We start from the raw sequence: 25,305 nt of genomic DNA on the forward strand, positions 1-25,305 counted from the left end.
AGCATTACACTTGTTTACAACTACATCAATTAATTACCAGCTGCATTATTATTATCTGTGGAGGTAAAGCTGCCTCTGTGTCCGTTTCAGCGGAGTAGTTTAGTTATAGGAACCAAAATTCTCTAAGGCGGAACTATTGTGTTCAGAGTCGGTCGTTTCCGCCCGGACATATTTGCATTGCGCACACACATCAGCCAATGAGAAAACCAGCTGGACTAGAGGACCTGAGTGGAATAGTAAGAGAGCGGTGACACGCTTTGATCCACACATCGGGTGCCTATGGGCTAGTTCCAAACATTGGAACTATCCCATTGAGATAGAATGAGCACTTCCGCATTCCATTGTTACAATGGGGGTCAACGTTAGTGTCCTCACTCTCTTACTATTCCACTCGGTAGAGGCCTAGCTTGCACATCGATGATATGATAGACTCAGCTTGCTATTGCATAGCAGCTGGTAAAAAAAGGCCCTTTCATGTACAAGTCAATGTCGTATTCAAGCAGCGTGAGATGCAGATACAGTTAATCCCTGGGATTATATGAAGAGGTACAGGCCGGGGGTGTCTGCAGACACGTTGATAAGTGATGGCTCCATATCTTTGACCTCACGGCATCTCTTTGAACAGACTGGGTGGCCACTCCATCTTGATACGTATAAAGCGCGCACATCAGGGTCTTCTTGACGGGTCCCACGCGGTCAGAAACGATTATTTCCCCGATCCGTTTGACATTTTCATCGCACATATACGCGGCTGGTGTTCAGACCAGCAGTGGTGGAAAGTAACTAAGTACATATACTCAAGTACAATGTTGAGGTATTTGTACTTTACTTGAGTATTTCCAATACTTTTACTCCACTGCACCTCAAGAGGCAAATATTGTACTTTTACTCCACCACATCTATTTGAAAACATTACTTACTAGTTACTTTGTAGATTCTGATTATCAGGACAAAACATACATTTTCCATTATATTTTTTTATCCCACCATTTTGCAACCCATTTTTTTCACCCAGTGTCAATTATCTAATGTAATCATGAGCGCTATGCGACAAAACATACATTAACCACTTCCGCCCTATATTCATTTTGGCCATTTGAAAATCTGCTATTTTCAATATATAATTCTCCAAGATTTTTGAGGGGTGCTAGCCCCTCCTATATTCAGCTATAGTGTAGATTCTCGTCCTAACACAAACATTAAATGCTGTTGTGTTGACAATGAATGGATAATTTACGTCATATGTAGACGAGCAAATTGGCTATTTTCATACTACAAAAAGATTAAATTCCCATTTACAATGAATGGATGATGTACAGTACGATGATAAGAGCGCCCCTCACTTCACACAGGTGTGATTTTTTGTACATTTGAAAACTTTAAATGGCATATTCTGCATGATGAGAACTTAAATTGTGGTACTTTAATACTTTTGTAAAAAGTTACATTTTGAATTCCGGACTTTTACTAGTTATATATTGCTGTATTGATACTTTTGATACTGTTTTTAAGTAAAACATTTGAGTACTTACTTACTTTCCACCACAGCATATATACATGCGGTTGGTGTGCAGACCAATACAGTACGTTACCCACAGAGGCTGAGCTAATCTCATCATGGACATTGCACACACATAAAGGCCCCAGGAAGGTGTTCTAAATCTTTTAAACGTCATTAACACATTTTTTTTGGAAAAAAAGGGTGAAGTGTCCCTTTAACCTTTGCCTAAAAAGTAGCCTACATCTGGGGCGTGTGGAGAGAATTGTGAGTGACAGTCTTAAGTGACTCACAGGAGATACACCCACAGGAGCCCAATCTATATCCATTGGTCCCAAAAACATGAGTCATTACACAGCAGAGTGGCCTTGACTTAGCAAAACTCTGCAAAAGCTTAGTGAAAGGAGAACTGCAATGGCAGCCCCATTTCATGATAATGATCTAATGATGCAGACAAACAGAAAACAGAACGTCCAGGCAGTACACCACCAGGACATCCATTAGAGGAAGAATCAGGGCTTTACTGTGATAACATCTTTTTAAGGAGTTGCTCACCACAAAAAATACGTTTTTGTTTTCAAAAAATGAGGTGAAGTAAAATGGAGGTTTAAAATACAATTTATTTTGCTATCCTATGAGCATTGTTTTGGAGTTTCTTAACAGAATTTGGCTATAGTCTGGCTGTTAATCTTGGTCTCAATATCTTCGATTCCGTTGTACAGATACAAACTCTCCTTGTATTCAACCCATCACAGGGTGAGTAAATGGAAAGTAAGTAACGTTTTGTTGGTGAACATCACTATTAACTTACAGTAGAATTCAATATTACGCAAAACTGTAGGTCGTATAAGGCTAGGAGTGGGAGATCGGATGTTCAATGCTAATTTAATTTAATACATTTCCAAGAGTGAATTGTAAACCTAGACCCTGTGAAGTTGCAGAGTTCTAAATGCAAAAAGCTTTTTAAGGACGGGATCACCCTCAAAGGAGCTTACTCGTAAAATGTTCAAAGATGCGCCAGGGAAAGATTTACTGTCCGTCCTAAAAATCTATCAGCAGCAAAGATGCAGGGAATTGACACTCCTTTGAAAAAAACAAAACAGAGTAGAGAAATAAAGTGCATTGAGAAGAAAACTGGAAAATCACCCAGGGCACTTTTCTGCCAAAGTCCTCATCGGGACCGCCATGTGAAACTAATGGAATCGCTGCCTCGACCTGGCACTGAGGCTCATTCCTTCACCGCGAGTCAGGATGCAGACTAGCATGGAGGTGCTTACGAAAAGCTTGTCAAGGGCTGTAAGAAAAGCAATTTACCTGCCGATAGCCCTGGCAAATGAAGACACAACAGGTGTGGGCATCACCACAAAGACACAGAGATTAATAACGTGGGCAATCGGAGGCAATGAGACGTATAATTGTCAATTTCCATCAAGGGACTACCTTACATGACATTCAGAGTTAAGGATTGGGGTTTAAATAGCCAGCACCAGTCACCACATGGACATTCCTACATCAAGGCCAACTCATGAGGTGATGACGTCTGACTAACGGTATGAGTCACTGTTTGTGTGTGTGTGTGTGTGTGTGTGTGTGTGTGTGTGTGTGTGTGTGTGTGTGTGTGTGTGTGTGTGTGTGTCAGAGATTTGGTGGTCAATGAATAGTATTTAACAGTGTTTTCAGGCCAAGCACACACAGAGCAGGTTCGCCGATCCCTTAATGAGCCTCTTTGGACCCTAACGGGTCCATTTGGTTCCATTTGTACACTCTCAGAGTTACAGACCCATAACGGTCCATTTGGTTCCAAATCATCATTTAGCTGGGGACCCCCTGGAACTCCCTCAGGGACCCCTGGGGGGCCCCCGGACCCCACTTTGGGAACCACTGCTCCAACTACTTCCCCTGTAGTTGGACTTTTCCATGAGTCTTGGATGAAGTTGCACTTGCAATTTGTGCAATTACAGCAAACCCCAAGAAGAATACTACTATGCCTTCAGTAAAGGGGGTTAGTACTTTTTTTAGTACTTGAGCCCTTAGATTAGCCTCTGCAAAGCCACCCAGAAACTGCAGGCAGCGTCTGAGAAACTACAGGAAGGAGACATGGTATTACCGTACATGGCCCGGATGGGATTAGACTAGAGCTCAACTTGTGTTTACTCAGGGAGAGGCACAATGCAAAGCTGTAATGAAATATAGGCCTGCAGTCATAAAATACACCGATTTGTAACCAAGCAAGTCTTCAATGGTGAGTAAAATCACTGCATGGGTATTTCAGACCTCCCTTTGGTCAGACCATTACTAACACTATCCCAAACCCTAATCTAACCCCTAACCTCACAGGAATTATGGGATGATTTGTAACCCGCAGCACAGGTCTGACTAAAGAGAGGTCTGACTTAAGGGCAGTCCCCACTCGACTCCACAACCCCTTCAACCTTTAATCTTTGAATGAATGAATAAATAGTTTATTTCGGTGCTTTACATTTACATGTTAAGTTTCATCATTTGCATTAAAGTTTTTTTTACAAAGGGGTAGCACCGAAAAGGTCTAGGCTGAAGCCGAAGCTTATTTTGCCTAGCCTTTAAGAAAATAAACAAATATACAAAATGTATACAAAGAAAAGAAACATAATACAAAGGAAACAGAAATAAATAAGGCATTTTTAAAAACTTAGTCATTTTAGACTTATGATAATAATCTTATGTTAATGTTTAATAGTGTTAATAATGATCTTATGATAATAATAATAATAATAGTAATAAAGATCTTATGATAATGTTTTATATCTATTTAATACTCTACCTTTAAATAGCTTTTTAAATTTGATAAGTGATGTGCATAGCTTTAGTTCATTATCCAGGCTATTCCACAAGTCAACCCCTATTTTGGATATACATCTACCCTTTGTGTTGGTCCTTGCCCCTTTTTGTTTTAATACACATGTCCCCCTGAGGTTGTACTGGGATTCTCTCATTTCAAACAGCTCCTGTATGGATAATGGTAGTATTTATTTATTTATTTTGTACATGACTATTGCAGTGTTTAGGTTGACTATATCTTCGAATTTTAGTGTGTGTTTGCAGATGAATAGTGGGTTTGTAGCTGCAAGATATTCAGTTTTATTTATGATTCTTATGGCCTTTTTTTGTAACATGAAAATTGGTTTTGTTATAGTTTTATAAATGTTCCCCCATACCTCCACACAATACGTTAAGTATGGAAGTATGAGGGAACAATACAACGTGTATAGTGAATCTTTATTTACTAGGTCATTTATTTTATATAATAGCTATTGTTTTTGAAAATTTTGATTGTACGTTTACTACATGTGATTTCCAATTTAATTTACTATCTACTATGACACCTAAGAATTTATTTTCATGTACTCGTTCAATTTCCATGTCATTTATTGTTAATTTTACCGTGTTATCTATTATTTTATTACTAAAGATCATATATTTTGTTTTACTTAAGTTCAGCGATAGTTTGCTTCAAGCTCCCTTTTCACTGTGCACATAAGCTGTTTTAGGTCTTTTCCTGAGCTGTATAAGCTTGTGTCATCTGCAAACAGGACACATTTAAGTGATGTCAGTGCTTCACATATGTCATTTATGTACATAATAAATAGTTTGGGGCCAAGTACAGAACCCTGGGGGACTCCATGTGTGATGTTTTGTGTGTCAGAATCTACATTTTTGTAATGAACATATTGTTGCCTTTCATGGAGATAACTTTTTAGCCAATTATTTGCAACTCCTCTAATTCCATATTTCGTCATTTTTTGAAGAAGTATTTTGTGATCTATGGTGTCGAAGGCTTTTTTTAGGTCTATAAAGACCCCCACTGCGTATTCCTTCCGGTCTATACTGCTTGAAATGGCTTCTACTACCTCCATCACTGCCATCGAGGTGGACATGCCTGCTCTAAAACCATACTGGTGATTACTTAGTAATTGGTGTTTATCTATAAAACTGTCCAGTCTTGTCACAAATAGTTTCTCGAGTATTTTGGAGAATTGTGGGAGCAGGGAGATGGGTCTGTAGTTTGTGAATTGATGCTTGTCACCTTTAAATTGGTGGTTTGTTCATACCGGAGTGGAGCGAGTGCACATGTCAATGCTGATCCCCATGCTCCACATACTGTAGCTGGCCTGTGAAACAGATACACAAACTGGCTATTTTCACACCATCAACCCACATACCCATTGATTGATTGATTGATTTATTGGACCTGTCACCCGTTAATTTGTACACTCTTGAGTTAAAGACCCATAAGGGTCCATTTGGTTCCTAATTATCATTTAGCTGGGGACCCCCTGGAACTCCCTCAAGGACCCCTAGCGGTACCCGGACCCCACTTTGGGAACCACTGCTGTAGAAGGACAATTGACCCATGTTTGTTTTGAAAATGGGTGGTGCTGTTCTCGCTGCCTCGTAGTATTGTGGCTGTGGGAGTCGCTCCATGTTTTAGGTAATTGGTCAGGTATGCGGGTACCGCGGGCATAGAGGGCAAAGCTGCATTTAGAAACTAAAATGTCAATATCAATTTCAATTGCTTAACTCTTTTTCCCCCCCGGAGCCAACCTAGACTGTATGAAAATGGGTTACCCAGGCAGAGAAGTAGTGGAATCATGACTCACATGCTGATGGAGTGCAAGGTACCCTGTACTGATGTGTTCAATACATCAGGGTTGCAGCGTGAAGGAATGAACCACTACACTCTCCCAGCAGGCATCACCTTTGCTCTATCCAATATAGACAGAACCACATGCCCCATTATTTCCCAATGAGTCAGGCGTGCGGGTCTCTGTGTGTGCGTGCATGTCTCTGTGTCTGTGTGTGTGTGTGTGTGTGCGTGCGTGCGTGCATGCGCATCATCCTGACGCAAAGACAATATGATGTAAATGATCCATTCATTGTCATGGGGAATTGAATGTTTGTGTCGCACAAAGTTTGTGGACAGAAACCAAAAGCTGAATATAGGAGGGGCAGGGGAACATGGGAATTGGTAAGGTATTTAAGGTATTTTGTATAATAACTTGTAATGATATACTCATGTTTGTGCGCAACACTCTGGAAAAGAAAGTAGGCACACACGGGTCTAAACGGGTGTGATTTTGTATATTTAGCCATGTCATGTGGTCTACCTGCACAACCATAGTGATCTACTGGTAGGTCGCAATCTACCTTTTGGGCACCCCTGATGTAGATAGATAACCAAATGCTATGAAGTGAGTGGAAATGTACCAATCTCAGCAGGAGAAGGATGGATTGTGCAGTCCGGGTATAGGGAATGAGACATTACCCCAGGTGAATGAGTTTAAGTATCTCGGGGTCTTGATATGGTCTGACCAGGGGGGCTGATGTCACGTGATGTCATGATGACCTGGGGGCTTGCCTGGGGTGTGTGGCGGGAATTGCGACTTCAAAACAGAGTGACGGGAATTGTGGGTTATGTGACAACAACGCAAGATTTCATAGTCATCTGCGACCTCCGGTCACAAAAACAAAAATCATATAGTGCTCTGTGCTGAAAATAGGAGGTTTTAAACTTTTTCTCGTATCGAATAGTGACCTTAAAATTGAAAGTTGAATCGAATCGTGGATTAGGCGAATCGTGACAGCCCATGTCATCTCCATATTCATGCAGTTGACATAAGAAGATTCACAATATGAGGAAAATAATTCAAGGATTTGCAGTTACTACTATGGCCAACTGGCAGCGTGCACAAGACATTTGGTGCTGAATGCTCCAGCGGTCTGTAAGATTAGCCGCGGACAGACGCGCGCACGGACGCACGCACCAGTACAGATGGTTCGCCTCCGAGGAGAGCTACACACCGAAATACAGCTATAGACTGAAAAAAAATATAATGTTATAAAGAGATTCAAAACATCCAATGTGGAGTCTATCATCGTATTTTAAAATAAATTATAAAAACCAGGGAAAAAAAGGAAATGTAAAGTATTATTCATGTACTGCATGGGTTCTCAACCAGTGGTCCGGGGACCACCAGTGGTCCGGGGACCACCAGTGGTCCTTGAGGGGGTTCCAGGTGGTCCCCAGCTAAATGATGGAGAATTGGTAACCAAATGGACCCTTATAGATCTTTAACTCGAGTTACATTTTTGTTAAACATCAGCATTACTTAATTTACACAAAGTCTACACAATTAGAGAATGTAATTGTTGTAATTGTTATTTTTGCCTGTTATCTATCCTAATGGTACCAACAAAAATATTCTTTAGTTTTGGGGTCTGAGAGGCTACGTGTCATCAAATGGTGGTCCAAATGGCGAATAAATCATGGCCCTGGATATGAAAAGGGTTGAAAACCACTGATGTACTGGACAGGTTCATAGTGGTTTTCACCTACACTGATGTACTGGACAGGTTCATAGTGGTTTTCACCTACAGTGAAAACCACTGATGTACTGGACAGGTTCATAGTGGTTTTCACTATACAGTGAAATGCCATCAGCGCGTTGACACAGTAGACAATCAACAAATTGCCGGTGGAGCTACTGTACTGTGCAGGAGTTGCAGGTACACCAGGGGATGCTGGGTAATTGCATGATAACCATGCAATCATAGTTGTTGCAGAGCTAATCTTGCTTAAAGGGATTGTGACATTCAAAAAAAGATTAGATTTTCTGTGGTGTGGGGGTTTCTGGCTCAAACAGGTGTTCTGAGTTTTCTGCTGTTTGTGATGTAAGAGACAGAAAATCCCATATATGTCAATGGGATTTGCCAGCAGATATCACTGTTTTGCCTGTTTCCATTGCAGATCAGAAAGACTTCCAAACCCCAGAGTTTTTAGGGTCCAGCGAGGGGAAGGCAGAGGGTCGCTAATTCTAATCAACGCACACAATACCATTTGTTGAGTGCATTCCTTTTATTTAAAAAAAGATCACACCTGTGTGAACTGAGCGGTGCAACTATACAATTATATAATTGTACACTACAATACAGTACAGCACAATAACTATAACAATATTGTTATAGTTATTGTGCTGTACTGTATTGTAGTGTACTGTGTTCTGTACTGTACTTTGATAATTATTTGGAAAAACCTTTGAGTTACCGTGTGGGGGTCTCCGGAACATCCAGACCCCAAGGAACACGCCCAGGGGGCCTGCCCTGTTCCGGCGAGTCTTCCCGCGTCCGAAACGGTCGAGAAATGACAGACACCGGGACACACATAATACGTAGGGACACACATGGCTGCATAATGGAGTGGAGGGACCGCTCAGAAATGGATAATACATTTTCATGACATATCTGCTTTATTAGACATAAAAGCAGATGGATGGATGACAGCATGTTGCGATTACGTGGCCAGCCTCTCTATGAGAGTCTTTCATGAACTCAAGAACAAACAGTGATCGGTCCAGCAAAGCAAGATTAGACGCGCGCGCACACACACACACACGCACACACACACACACACTACTTCTTATAGATGGCTAGGATCCTGCAAAGCCATGCCATCAGTGTCCTGATATGACCGAGATGATTACAGAGTCAAAGATTGTCACTGAAGACACCACGCAAATCCATTTGTGTCACAGAGGGAGTTTCAATTTGAGCACAAACGCAGTTAATACAGGCCACGGTGTGGTCTCTGTGAACTTTAAAGAACATCCATGGTTGAAAGTGAAAGCCTTTTGTTAAATTGTCTTAGCAACAAGGAACAAAAGCAAAGGTCAAATTGCACTAACACGGTATGCATCATTCATCGTTCATGCTCTCGCATTGTTTATCCTTGGGAGCACTCTATGCTATTGGGGTCATATTTATCTCCCAACATCAGCTTTTTTTCTAAATAGGGGTTACAACCGAAAGGCCAATGATATTTAGCATAATTTGTATTCTTTTAATTAGGACAAATAGTCCTTCAACAGACAATGGTATGGAAATTAATATTTACAGTTTTACCTATTACTGACGTTCCAAGCTAGAGTGGTTTGCAATTACAATTCCCGCTCCCAACGGGGTTGTATTCCACGGATGAACAGTTTTACCCAAACAAACAAGACACAATGTGTCAACATTAGCAAAGCTTGTGTCTCATTCGCTGACCTCTGCAGAGAAAGAATGTCACAAAGCAAATCCTGTAGATTAGATTTTTTTTCTTTTCATGTCATATAAAAGCAGGGAATCATAGCTTCAAATCGACATATTGGTTGTTCAATTCGATCCACCAGTTTTGGAGATATGGCTTATAGAATAATGTCTTGCAGAAAAACAGCGAGTTGAGAAAACGGGCTTGAAAGGTTCACTTCTGTGGACTCTAACATTACACCTAGCCTCATGTTTAAGCATGCATATTTACATGTCAATTTCAGCTCTGACATTTATCTCAGACATGCTCTAGTATGTGAAGAGTCTGCCTGTGCTATTAACTCATTTTGGATTTAAAATAAATGTATTTTTCTCCTCTCCTGAACAGTTAGTCTTACCGCCATGACTGCCTCTGTATCAAAAAGAGTCACGCATATCGCACCTCATGCTAGTCCCCTATTTCCCCGTCTGAACGCTAGGATTTCAAAACTGTGTCCAGGCCTTAAAAACCTAATTAGAAATCGAATTAATCGCAAGGGTGGTCCTGCGTGACTGACAGTGCAGCGAAACCTAACGGGCTTTTCGTTCATTCTGTGTAAATTGATTTTTGTGGGGTTCGCCTTCTAAAAATAGGGAGCACAAGTGTAGCTAAGACATCCTAATTGGACGAACGGAGCGTGAGAGAGAGAGAGAGAGGGAGAAGTCAAGGCGAAATAAGTGAAAGACAAATCAAGAAGAGGGTGAGAGAAGGGGAGGGCAGAGAACGACTGTGCGGCTGCAGAATATCAAGTGGAGGAAAGAGAGATGACGAGACTAGTGTTGAAGCCTTGTGTGTTCTCAAGGGCTCAGCGGTGCACTTGAGGTGTAGTAGCAGTTACTGTTTGCTTACACCAGGGTCTACTGGATCAGGGGTTCTCAACCCGTGGGTCGCGACCCCTCGGGGGGTCGCCAAATTATTTTAGGGGGTCCCCAAAATATTAAAAAAAAAAAAAAAAAAAAAGATCTTTTTTTTAAATTTTATTTTCACGATTGCGAGCTATGAGCTTGTAGATCTGCTATTTTTCAATAGCTCAATTATAACAATGCTTAAAACACCAAAAGGGGTTCCCGCCCAAAATGGTTTAAGGTTATTGTAGCAGTCAATTTATATTGGGGGTCGGGAGGGGGCGGGGCGGGGGTCCCGAGACATTGCCAAAGCATTTCCGGGGGTCCCCGGCCAAAAACGTTGAGAACCCCTGGCTTACACCAGGGTCTACTGGATGAACAATGTACCCCTAGGTTGACATGTTGAAGTCGTTCCACAGGGAAACACATCATCATTGCAAGGGAATACCAAGCCACTACCCGTCAGAACTGCATACAACGGCAGACAAAGTACATGATTGGACCCTACAAACCAGGCCCGTTTTTTTTTTTTTACTCTGTCCCAACTCTGTCTGCCCAGTGTCCCCCCAGTGCCCCCCCAGTGCCCCCCCAGTGCCTCCCCAGTACCTCCCCAGTGTCTCCCAAGTGCCAGTGTCCCGCCAGTGCCTCCACAGAGCCTCCCCAGTGTCCCCACAGTGCCTCCCCAATGGACCCCCAGTGCCTCCACAGTGTCTCCTCAATTTTTGGGACAGAGTAAAAAAATATATATATATATTTTGAGGAGGGGGGGGGGGGGGGGGCGCCGCGAAAAATCCTGCTTGGGGCGCCAGATTGCTCAGGACCGGCCCTGCTACAAACCCTCCCGCGCGCTCTGATCAGCCAACGCAGGGAAGCTGGAAGCACGTTCACTAAAAGCGCTCCACGCGTCCCAAACTCTTCTCCCTTCTGGCTCCAAAACTATATGATGCACTTCTATTCCCATTGCAATCAGAACTGCAGACTGCAGAATCAGACTCCATCTTAGGCCGTAGCACTTGCCCTAGCCTCAACGACCTTACAGGTCATACACCTGTAAGGTCGTACTCAACTTAGGCTCAACTTATGTAAATTAGATAGCATCTGTAGACAACTATATTGTATACGCATAGTTTCATTATATAGATATTCCACTGTTAGGTGCTTAGCTTACGTATGATTCTTGAAGACTATTTTTATATGTGTATTCTGTATTACCATGTTTTGTTCATGCTTACTGTAAGTCGCTATGGATTAAAGGTGGCCTTACACTAGCCGATTTCTTTCAATCTGAAATCTGATAGCACGACACACTACAGGATAATCGGAGCGGGGCAGATCAAATATCAAACATTCACACCCCCGAGCGTCAAAAATGCCCGATTATCGGCTAGTGTAAGGCCACCTTAAAGGACCATTTCACCACTTTTCAACATCTCTTCATATAATTGGTCCTCACTAATGTTCATGATAAAACACCACCATTTTTTCCTACTCAGTCTGTGTCTCATAGGAGGGCTTTGGGCAGTTCGGACACCCGTCCACCAGTGACATCATCATTAGGCAGATTTTTTTTTAAACAAGATTTGTTTTAAAATATATTTAGATTTGTATTATCGTGAGAACGATGGCTTCAACTTTTGCATTGCAACTTTTCAGGAAAAGAAAGCCTGCCGTTTCTATTAGCTTGGATTGGTTTCTGAACTGCCCACAGCCTTTCTATGAGACACAGACTGAGTAGGAAAAAATGGTGGTATTTTATCATGAACATTAGTTAGGACCAATTATAGGAAGAGAAGTTGAAAAGTGGTGAAGTGGTCCTTTAAGAGCGTCTGCTAAATGCCTAAATTGTAAGTTGTATGATGGTGACGTAGACTCAACAATCTTACCCGGGGCCGGCGTGGTTTCCTCTCTGTCGTGCTCGTCGTGCCACTGCATGGTGCGATGGTAGCTCAGCATCACTTCCCATAATGCCTTGCACAGGTCTGTCAGGCAGGGGATGTAGCTGTCTGGAGTGATGTGCTGTGGACAGAGAGAAGAGAACAGAGAGGTCTGTCAGGCAGGGGATGTAGCTGTCTGGAGTGATGTGCTGTGGACAGAGAGAAGCAGAGATGTAGCTGTCTGGAGTGATGTGCTGTGGACAGAGAGAAGCAGAGATGTAGCTGTCTGGAGTGATGTGCTGTGGACAGAGAGAAGCAGAGATGTAGCTGTCTGGAGTGATGTGCTGTGGACAGAGAGAAGCAGAGATGTAGCTGTCTGGAGTGATGTGTTGTGGACAGAGAGAAGCAGAGATGTAGCTGTCTGGAGTGATGTGCTGTGGACAGAGAGAGAAGCAGAGATGTAGCTGTCTGGAGTGATGTGCTGTGGACAGAGAGAAGCAGAGATGTAGCTGTCTGGAGTGATGTGCTGTGGACAGAGAGAAGCAGAGATGTAGCTGTCTGGAGTGATGTGCTGTGCTGTGGACAGAGAGAAGCAGAGATGTAGCTGTCTGGAGTGATGTGCTGTGGACAGAGAGAAGCAGAGATGTAGCTGTCTGGAGTGATGTGCTGTGGACAGAGAGAAGCAGAGATGTAGCTGTCTGGAGTGATGTGCTGTGGACAGAGAGAAGCAGAGATGTAGCTGTCTGGAGTGATGTGCTGTGGACAGAGAGAAGCAGAGATGTAGCTGTCTGGAGTGATGTGCTGTGGACAGAGAGAAGCAGAGATGTAGCTGTCTGGAGTGATGTGCTGTGGACAGAGAGAAGCCGACAGAGAGGCCACAAGGTTTTATGTGAACTGGAATCATTTCTTCTAGTTTGCGACACTTCTTTGTGCACTAACTGTGGTACTTCGAGTTTGTATTTCCGTTAACTGGCATATCATATCTCTAGTTTGCAGAATTACAGTACATTTCAAGCACAAACTCAATACAAAGACTGTTAACTGTGAGTGGACGACCCAATTAAGCATTACACTTGTTTAAGAGGGTCCACCATGAGTGCTGTGATCTTTCTTCCAGTTTTGCATGTGTTTATGAGGTGACAGTACACTTGGTGAGGCTGTTATGTGCAATGATGTCTTCCCTTTGTATTTAGGGTTTCTTCCTGGAGGCTGAAACCTTGACAGTCAAACATGCCAATGAAACAAAGCAGTGATATAGTGACATCACAATGTCATCCCCTCCCCTAACCCCTCCCCCTTGATATACAACAACAGCTGTGGGTGTGGCTTCAGTTCAGGTGGATCACCACCCACAAGGCAAACCAGGCATACTTGATGAACTGGTGGGCGTGTCCACATAAAAATGACACTTTAACAAATACTGTACACTTTTTTTGAAAAGATTCTTCCTCCTTATATAATAATACTTGATGATCATGTTTTAGAGTGGGAAAGAAAATCATGGTATTTATCTTTAAAAATACATTTTGACTGATGAGGAGTTATCCTCTAGAAGGAACAGGATAACTCCTTTGTCAATAAATGACATGGTCTTAAGAGATATGATTACCCCCGGCTGTCAGGATTGGAGGGACATTTAGGAGAATAATGAAATAAAATATTTGGCAGAGCCCTTTCCCTCACCATTATCACAATCAGCACCGGGATTCCTTCAATATAGAAGCTCTGGGGTGCCAGGAAGACATTCTACTCTGTAAACTGGATTGCTTATGACGTGTGGGCACGTCGGTTGGACTGAACCAGTTAAACATTAAGACCTCAGGCCCATTCTACGAATGCCTTCTAAATCAGTAGTTCTCACACTTTCAAAAATGTTCCAAAAATCTGCTGTTTTTGAATAGCCAACGCTTATGATATTAAATTAATTGACATTGAATTGTGCAAATATGAAACAAGATGAATGTTAAACAGATTGCACTCGGGATTTTTCCCACAGTGTAATCTGTTTACAAAAATAAAAACCACCCCAATTGCACACAAATTATATTGGATTAACCTATAATCTGCCATACAGATTGGACAAAATTACATTTTATTCATAAAAGGTTACATAGTGATGCTTTAAGTCACTGTTGCTTAATCATACAAAATTAAACATGCATCATAATTTGATAAATCATTTTAACAAATTGTAATTTCTAAATGAATAAGCTGCACCCAGCTCTTGGTTGGTTTATGTACGATTTGGGATATATTTGACTCTAAACATTACATTTATAAAATTAATCTTTAATAGTATTTATCTTTAACAGTTTACAAAGTCCAGATGGCACATGCCCTCTCAGCTAATCAGGACACAAGGATATCTGACAGGCTCCTCACCATCCCTCACACCATACATGGGCGACTGGCCGCTCGGGGCCCCCACATGCGGCCCCCACCTTCACTTAATGCGGCCCGCAGGTTAATCAGTAAAGCTAATAGAACTAGACTGATTCATTGATTTCAGCCTTTACAATTCCAAACATGCAAACATGACCCGTGTGAACTGAGTGGTGCAATTCCCCCATGGCTCTCCCCATCGTCAAAGTTGCCCACAGTTGCCTCACATTATGCGGACCCTCGCCGAGGGGAGCTTTCAGAGTGGCAGGCCCAGCTGCCCTCTGGAACCATCTCCCCATGGAGATTCACCAGACAAGTGTGCATTGAAGCAATCTGGCGACACATCGGCAAATACAAGGAAAAACTGTGCACTCTATTCCTTTGAATTCAACAGTGTCTCGAGAGACTAGCATTGAAGAGACATTTGTTTGCTCAGAAAAAAACAAACTACAGTACATGCCAAAAATCCTGTTTGCTATATAAATTCAAGTCATTATTATTACTAGTCCTTACCCGTTCGAATATATACAGTATAGCAAGTAGGCATGTCTGGCAGTAAGTGTAGCATATGATAAACTCCTAGGTTTGTTGTGTGTTCCCACCAGGCACATGCACACATAGACATCAAAGGGGGCTTCAGTCGCTGCCCTTTCCAGACCATGAATGCAGGATTTACTATGGTGAAAGAAATGCAAATGCCACTCCTTTGTATGCCATACCGGAAGGCAGCATTCAGAATAATTGCTTTTTTCTCCTTTCCTGAACTTTGTGTAGTATTTTGCGCAGAACTCATTTGTTTCTAAATCCATGTTGTACACCCCATCTCCAGTAGATAAAGAGTTCTGCTGGGTTGCGCCCCGAAAATAGCAAATCTACAAACTCACAACGCGCCGGTCGAAAAGTGCCCTCTTACGGAATGTCAGCACCTTCCTCTCTAACACTCTCTGCACGTCCCTGCTTCCCACCCAAGAGCTCCAGACACATTTACAAATGAGAAGTAATGAGGTGCTAACATATAATTTTCATATAGATATGTTATCATTACATGTCATAGCAGACGTAGTGATGGAAATAATAACACAAAAATCCCACTAGAGGTTTTGAAAACTCTATTTTCTCCTCTGTCCTGCGTGACTCTCCCAAACAATAAGCTATGCACAGCGGTGAGTGCACTTGCCCACTATGCCCAAGGGATTATACTGTAGATGAACAATAATACTGTGTGTCTGATAAGATTCAGAGTTCCTTATACAACAACAGCTGTGGGTGTGGCTTCAGTTCAGGTGGATCACCACCCACAAGGCAAACCAGGCATACTTGATGAACTGGTGGGCGTGTCCACATAAAAATGACACTTTAACAAATACTGTACACTTTTTTTGAAAAGATTCTTCCTCCTTATATAATAATACTTGATGATCATGTTTTAGAGTGGGAAAGAAAATCATGGTATTTATCTTTAAAAATACATTTTGACTGATGAGGAGTTATCCTCTAGAAGGAACAGGATAACTCCTTTGTCAATAAATGACATGGTCTTAAGAGATATGATTACCCCCGGCTGTCAGGATTGGAGGGACATTTAGGAGAATAATGAAATAAAATATTTGGCAGAGCCCTTTCCCTCACCATTATCACAATCAGCACCGGGATTCCTTCAATATAGAAGCTCTGGGGTGCCAGGAAGACATTCTACTCTGTAAACTGGATTGCTTATGACGTGTGGGCACGTCGGTTGGACTGAACCAGTTAAACATTAAGACCTCAGGCCCATTCTACGAATGCCTTCTAAATCAGTAGTTCTCACACTTTCAAAAATGTTCCAAAAATCTGCTGTTTTTGAATAGCCAACGCTTATGATATTAAATTAATTGACATTGAATTGTGCAAATATGAAACAAGATGAATGTTAAACAGATTGCACTCGGGATTTTTCCCACAGTGTAATCTGTTTACAAAAATAAAAACCACCCCAATTGCACACAAATTATATTGGATTAACCTATAATCTGCCATACAGATTGGACAAAATTACATTTTATTCATAAAAGGTTACATAGTGATGCTTTAAGTCACTGTTGCTTAATCATACAAAATTAAACATGCATCATAATTTGATAAATCATTTTAACAAATTGTAATTTCTAAATGAATAAGCTGCACCCAGCTCTTGGTTGGTTTATGTACGATTTGGGATATATTTGACTCTAAACATTACATTTATAAAATTAATCTTTAATAGTATTTATCTTTAACAGTTTACAAAGTCCAGATGGCACATGCCCTCTCAGCTAATCAGGACACAAGGATATCTGACAGGCTCCTCACCATCCCTCACACCATACATGGGCGACTGGCCGCTCGGGGCCCCCACATGCGGCCCCCACCTTCACTTAATGCGGCCCGCAGGTTAATCAGTAAAGCTAATAGAACTAGACTGATTCATTGATTTCAGCCTTTACAATTCCAAACATGCAAACATGACCCGTGTGAACTGAGTGGTGCAATTCCCCCATGGCTCTCCCCATCGTCAAAGTTGCCCACAGTTGCCTCACATTATGCGGACCCTCGCCGAGGGGAGCTTTCAGAGTGGCAGGCCCAGCTGCCCTCTGGAACCATCTCCCCATGGAGATTCACCAGACAAGTGTGCATTGAAGCAATCTGGCGACACATCGGCAAATACAAGGAAAAACTGTGCACTCTATTCCTTTGAATTCAACAGTGTCTCGAGAGACTAGCATTGAAGAGACATTTGTTTGCTCAGAAAAAAACAAACTACAGTACATGCCAAAAATCCTGTTTGCTATATAAATTCAAGTCATTATTATTACTAGTCCTTACCCGTTCGAATATATACAGTATAGCAAGTAGGCATGTCTGGCAGTAAGTGTAGCATATGATAAACTCCTAGGTTTGTTGTGTGTTCCCACCAGGCACATGCACACATAGACATCAAAGGGGGCTTCAGTCGCTGCCCTTTCCAGACCATGAATGCAGGATTTACTATGGTGAAAGAAATGCAAATGCCACTCCTTTGTATGCCATACCGGAAGGCAGCATTCAGAATAATTGCTTTTTTCTCCTTTCCTGAACTTTGTGTAGTATTTTGCGCAGAACTCATTTGTTTCTAAATCCATGTTGTACACCCCATCTCCAGTAGATAAAGAGTTCTGCTGGGTTGCGCCCCGAAAATAGCAAATCTACAAACTCACAACGCGCCGGTCGAAAAGTGCCCTCTTACGGAATGTCAGCACCTTCCTCTCTAACACTCTCTGCACGTCCCTGCTTCCCACCCAAGAGCTCCAGACACATTTACAAATGAGAAGTAATGAGGTGCTAACATATAATTTTCATATAGATATGTTATCATTACATGTCATAGCAGACGTAGTGATGGAAATAATAACACAAAAATCCCACTAGAGGTTTTGAAAACTCTATTTTCTCCTCTGTCCTGCGTGACTCTCCCAAACAATAAGCTATGCACAGCGGTGAGTGCACTTGCCCACTATGCCCAAGGGATTATACTGTAGATGAACAATAATACTGTGTGTCTGATAAGATTCAGAGTTCCTTGGAGACCAGAGAGAATAGAGACGTTCAAAGCTGAGTTATGGCTCGTCCCGCCTTTAAAAACCAACTGCAATTATAAATCTTAGGGACCTGACACACAGTTTAAGGTTGTACAGAACAAATGTCAACGCATTTTTCCAGTCAGATTTATCATTGCCTACTTTCAAACAACAGCTCCATATGGCTTTTCCCTGTGGTTTAATCTGTGATTGTGGTGTATTCAGGTCTCCCCCACTACCTTTATCAAAAGCACTATAAATTATTCACAGACCTGATAGCACGTAGCAACATGGACATTGACTGTGGAAAAGCTAACAGGAGTGAGGTTCCACGACAATTTATGCATTAGGAGTTTCACCCTTCGACCTTCCAGTGGCCGGCCGAGCAGTATAACACAAGCCTGTAAATCAGGCCCAGCTTGGATCCCAAGTAATGAACTGTTGTTTTCCAGGACATTTTCCCTGCAGACCGAATGTGTGGCATTTGAGCTTAAGATTCACAGAAGTAAACTTTCAGCAAGCAAAGCGATATCACTGAATGTCCCTGAAGACAAGGCCCCTAAGGTTGGAGCCGCTCTCCAAGGCAAATGAAATACACTTTCACTGTAATAGCAAAGCGATATCACTGAATGTCCCTGAAGACACAGCCCCTAAGGTTGGAGCCGCTCTCCAAGGCAAATTAAATACACTTTCACTGAAATATGAAATATTAGGTCAGAATTAGGGTGTAACGATATAGTAACTGTATCGAAATATCGATAATTTAAAAAACAAATAAGTAAATAAGTATATTAATAAATATGGAAACAGCAAATATTGCATCATATCGTTTGACTTTGTATCGTATCGTTTTCCAATGCCAATAATCAATTGAATCAATACTAAGTACTTGTGCATTGCATTTAGCAATTTTAAGAAGAAAATGGTTTAATAACATTTCCATAGCTACAATTGGTCTATGGAAACATGTGTGTATTCTCTGTGCATGACACAATGTCCATGCATTTGCCAGAGAATTACCGTTTACTTATTTGTATCCATAATAATAAATCTTTCCCTTAAAAAAACCTGCAATATCCACAAGTTTCACACATGTTAAATGTATTTGCTAAATAGTTACTGTGTCGATTTCAAATCATTGAGCTGTACTTTAGCTATTAAAAAATAGCAGATCCACAAGCTCGTAGCGCGGCACCGAGTGCAGCGCTACGAGCTTGTAGACCTGCTATTTTTGAAAAATGGTCTAAATGTGTTAAAATGTATCGTACCCCTAGTCAGAATGCATCTCTGTCGATGGCTGCTGGAGGTTGTAGTATAGGGCTAGATTGTAGTTAATTCACCAGCCTGATCTTAGGAATGTGAATACAATGTCCGTGATGAAACAGGACAGTCTGACGATGGATCAAAAAGCCGGTGGCTCTGCTTATCTCTCAGAAATGACAAACTTTAACCAATTAAGACCCGAGGACAGAATCTACAAAATGTCTTCTAAATCCTAACAGTTTTCTGAAAAACCTATGTTTCTATATCGGTGGTTCTCAAACTATTTCATGTCAAGGACCCCAAATATTATATGTAATTGTCCGCCGACCCCCCCAGAAGCAAAGATATGAGTTAAAAAACGTTTGCTGGGAAAGAATATATATTCAAAGATTTCACACGTTTTCACGATTTAAAAAAAAAGTAATAGCAGATGTACAAGCTCGTAGCGTGGCACTCAGTCCCGCACTATGAGCTTGTAGATCTGCCAGTTTAAAATAATGGTTAAAGTGGTTAAAAGCTAATAAGGTGACACAGATGCGTCCTCCGGCCTAAATGGATTAAATGTGATACAAGCCAACAAATCGATACAAAATGAGTTAGAAAAGGGTGTCAATTATTAGGCTACAGAAAACTCTGGTGGTGAATGGATTTGAATTTGCCTGCTTTCAAATGCAGATGGCAAGCCGTACTAATATCAATAGCTGAGTTAACAACAATATGACGGGGAGCAGATCAACGGAGGGATATCAATAATGCACGTCTAACCGACCACAATAAATCCTCATCTCAATGTGTCGAGTCTTAATATCGCTCAGATAGATTTGCTCGGAGGTGGAAATTAATCACTCCATGCTTGGATATACCGAGGGCGTTTGTTTACCCAGGGGTGCAGAGTCCATTCATCACTGGAAGTAATGTTAGGAGAAAGCCTCCAGAAGTCTGCCACCACTCATTTCCCTGTGGCAATTCTTTTGACTTTTTTCAGTTGACTCAATTAGCATATAAAAACACTTTAAACAATTACAAAGGCTTTTATGGCCACATTTTCCAGATTGGAAAAACAGTGCCATGGTTGGTGAATGGTGCAGTTAATATAAATAGGATGATGATCTCACACATACACACACACACAAACTTTACAACAAACTCATCCTTAATCGTCTTATCCCCTTCGTTGAGCCTCTACTCCGAAACAATCAAAACGGATTTAGACGTGGTAGATCCACTTTGAGTCAAATACTATGCTTACGTAGGATTATTGAGGAATCACAGCTATGCAACATCGATCTCGCACTAGTCTGTTGATTTCTCAAAGGCTTGTGGTACGGTGGACAGAGCCAAACTGTTTGAAATTCTTAAATTATATGGTATCCCCGAACAAAATGATCAATGCCATAAAAGTTCTATATAAAAATACCTCAGCGACCATCCTTACTCCTGACGGAGAAACACCGTCATTCCCCATCCTTGCTGGCATACTCCAAGGCGACACACTTGCCCCGTTTCTATTTATTATTGTTGTTGATTATGATCTTCGTATTTCAGGTGATACCATCAATGATAAGGGCTACCAACTAAACCCTAGGAGAAGCTCTCGTCACCCTGCTAAATACCTAACAGACACTGACTTCACTGATGACATTGCGCTTATCAGTCAATCATTGGAATATGCTCAGACTCTCCTTCAGTCTCTTGAGCAGGCCTCCAACTGTGTTGGTCTTTTTCTCAACGTGACGAAAAATGAATACGTAAATATATGCAAATCCAACAATAACCACATTATAAAAACACTTAACAACACTCCTCTTAACACTGTGTTCGAAAAAGGATGACGATGAAAATATATATATATATATATATATATATATATATATATATATATATATATATGAATATATATATATATATATATATATATATATATAATTACCACAGCCAATTATGAAGTTAAAGGTGCACTTTATTTCACTGCATTAGTTCTGCAGAGATTATCCCTAAACCGCATGTTGCTGTCATTTAAAAGCCTAATTGCGTCCCATCATTTTGAGTTCATGTGAAATCCAAAACAAAAAAATAATAATAATTGTACATAGAACTGAACAAAATCTAAAGAACTCTAAAAACGTTTCCACATAGGGAGCATCTAAGGATTGCAGCCCTGTTTCTGGACAACTTGTGGTCCATGGACCAATGGTTGAGAAATAGGGCCAATATATTCCGTCTATATGGAAGCTTTTTTGGAACATGGAGTTTTCTTTTCTGCATCAGAAGACGGGGGAGGAGGGACATGAAGACGGGGGAGGAGGGACATGAAGACGGGGAGGAGGGACATGAAGACGGGGGAGGAGGGACATGAAGACGGGGGAGGAGGGACATGAAGACGGGGGAGGAGGGACATGAAGACGGGGGAGGAGGGACATGAAGACGGGGAGGAGGGACATGAAGACGGGGGAGGAGGGACATGAAGACGGGGGAGGAGGGACATGAAGACGGGGAGGAGGGACATGAAGACGGGGGAGGAGGGACATGAAGACGGGGGAGGAGGGACATGAAGACGGGGAGGAGGGACATGAAGACGGGGAGGAGGGACATGAAGACGGGGAGGAGGGACATGAAGACGGGGGAGGAGGGACATGAAGACGGGGGAGGAGGGACATGAAGACGGGGAGGAGGGACATGAAGACGGGGAGGAGGGACATGAAGACGGGGGAGGAGGGACATGAAGACGGGGGAGGAGGGACATGAAGACGGGGGAGGAGGGACATGAAGACGGGGGAGGAGGGACATGAAGACGGGGGAGGAGGGACATGAAGACGGGGGAGGAGGGACATGAAGACGGGGGAGGAGGGACATGAAGACGGGGGAGGAGGGACATGAAGACGGGGGAGGAGGGACATGAAGACGGGGAGGAGGGACATGAAGACGGGGGAGGAGGGACATGAAGACGGGGGAGGAGGGACATGAAGACGGGGGAGGAGGGACATGAAGACGGGGGAGGAGGGACATGAAGACGGGGGAGGAGGGACATGAAGACGGGGGAGGAGGGACATGAAGACGGGGGAGGAGGGACATGAAGACGGGGGAGGAGGGACATGAAGACGGGGGAGGAGGGACATGAAGACGGGGGAGGAGGGACATGAAGACGGGGGAGGAGGGACATGAAGACGGGGGAGGAGGGACATGAAGACGGGGAGGAGGGACATGAAGACGGGGGAGGAGGGACATGAAGACGGGGGAGGAGGGACATGAAGACGGGGGAGGAGGGACATGAAGACGGGGGAGGAGGGACATGAAGACGGGGGAGGAGGGACATGAAGACGGGGGAGGAGGGACATGAAGACGGGGGAGGAGGGACATGAAGACGGGGGAGGAGGGACATGAAGACGGGGGAGGAGGGACATGAAGCGTGAGGTAGAGTTAAAGAAAATATGAAAATATGGATTTAACCCATTTAGGACTGAGACCAGATTCTACAAAATGTCTTCTAAATCATGAATCGTGTTTCTATATCAGTGGTTCTCAAACTATTTCATAAATATGTCGTTTCAGGGACCTCCCAGAAGCAAAGATACAAGTTGAAAACGTTCAGTTTGAAGTAATATAATATTCAAAGATGTGTGCCACATTTTCAAAAATAGCAGATCTACAAGGTCCGAGGTCGTAGCACAGCACTTGGTGCCACGCTATGAGCTTGTAGATCTATTTTTTCAACAGCTAAAGGTTAGAATAATGGTTAAAGTGGTTAAACGCTAAAGCGACACAGATGCGTTCCTGTCCTACATGGGTTAAACAGAATGTGAAGATATGGATTGAAGACGTTAATTGGCAACAGCAATCAACAACAATTACCACATGAATCGATGAATCAACGTGGGAAAACTTCTACATTATTTTTTATAATGACAAAATCGATTAGTCTGAATAACAACTCAAGCTTTATTTTATACGTTTCTCACTTTTTATAATAGATTCGATTATTTATATATAATCAATTATTTCTTATGTTGCATGCCTATTACAAGTGCAAGACTATTATTGTTGTATAAGTATTCTGTTATTTTTTTATCATTTTCATCAGAAAACGGAGCAAACAGTCAACAAGAAATGTTATCGGACAATGTTCGCCCTTCAACGGTCTCTGGCACACATCAATATAAATCACCAATCACCAATTAAGAGCAATTACCCTCATCGACAGCAGCAGGACAATAATGGTTTAGGTTCATCTCAGGTGATGAGGTGAATGATTGTGTGGGGTAGTAGCAGTAGTGTGCGCGTGTGTGTGTGCGTGTGCGTGTGCGTGTGTGCGTCTGTGTGTGTGTGTGACTGTGTGTGAGACTTTGAGCGTGTGTGCATGTGTGCGTGCGTGCGTGCATGCGTGCCTGCATGCGTGCATGCCTGCGTGTGTGTGTGTGTGTAATAAGTAAGGCACCATGACCGAAACACAATAAACGTGTCGTTGTAAATAAGAGAGGGGGGGGGGGGGGGGGGGTCACATTGTTCCGGTTGGTTTCACTCCGTTAATGGAGATACTTAGAAACACCAGGTCAACAACACAAGCAGCATCACGCAGTAACATCTGGATGTCACAGAATGTTCCCTAAATGCTCTCCAGACACACAAGAGCATTTAATGGCGCTTTATATCAAAATAATGAGACGTTGCACAACTGAGTAGAGGATGGATGATCAGCGGAGAGTACACTTTGGTTGATAAACATGCGGCAGTATATGCACAGCAGAGGTTAAAGGGAGAAACGTTTTTTTGTTAAAAGGTTAAATCACTATATTCTGATAGTAATCATTGCTATAGAGTGTTTGTTCAGTGACAGTGTTAAATAGCTCTATTCTGATAGTAATCATTGCTATAGAGTGTTTGTTCAGTGACAGTGTTAAATAGCTCTATTCTGATAGTAATCATTGCTATAGTGTTTGTGCAGTGACAGTGTTAAATAGCTCTATATTCTGATAGTAATCATTGCTATAGAGTGTTTGTTCAGTAACAGTGTTAAAAAGCTCTATTCTGATAGTAATCATTGGTATAGTAGTGTTTGTTCAGTAACAGTGTTAAATAGCTCTATATTCTGATAGTAATCATTGCTAAAGTGTTTGTCAGTAACTGTTAAATAGCTCTACATTCTGATAGTAATCATTGGTATAGTAGTGTTTGTTCAGTAACAGTGTTAAATAGCTCTATATTCTGATAGTAATCATTGCTATAGAGTGTTTGTCAGTAACAGTGTTAAATAGCTCTATATTCTGATAGTAATCATTGCTATAGAGTGTTTGTCAGTAACAGTGTTAAATAGCTCTACATTCTGATAGTAATCATTGGTATAGTAGCAGTTCGCACACCAGGTCTTGAGCACGAAACTTTATTTCATATAGAGATACGACGTTTCGACCCCTTCGGGTCTTCGTCAGGCAGACCCGAAGGGGTCGAAACATACACCTGTACGTATTTTGGTTCAGCACCCGTAGAATGTTTTGAGATGTGCCTGCTTCCCTTCTGACTCCTGTTACTGAACACACACTCTATAGCAATGAGTAGTATCACAATACAGAGCTTTTTTTTAACACTCATTTAAACCAAAGAAAATCACTTACGGTGCACTACCTTTAAAGGTAGTTTTGTTCATTAAAAAGGTGTCTCCACATATCTCCAGCTCTTTATAAAATAGAAAATACAATTTCAGGTGGGTTGCACATTTCTGTAGAGATCTTTATTACCTTATTACTTATTTTAACAAAAGAAATATCATCTTTAATGT

General features: G+C 42.0%; 1 protein-coding gene across 1 annotated transcript in view; it reads right to left on the minus strand.

Moving 5' to 3' along the window:
* Window positions 1–25,305, minus strand: part of vps50 (VPS50 subunit of EARP/GARPII complex) — a 207,297-nt gene that overhangs the window by 111,628 nt on the left and 70,364 nt on the right. Inside the window, exon 13 of the mRNA XM_079523040.1 lies at window positions 12,328–12,460. Coding sequence (XP_079379166.1) covers window positions 12,328–12,460 — 133 coding nt within the window. The remainder of the gene's footprint in view (window positions 1–12,327; window positions 12,461–25,305) is intronic.

Source organism: Electrona antarctica (assembly GCF_951216825.1).
Source record: "Electrona antarctica genome assembly, chromosome: 15".
Taxonomy (NCBI): Eukaryota; Metazoa; Chordata; class Actinopteri; order Myctophiformes; family Myctophidae; genus Electrona; species Electrona antarctica.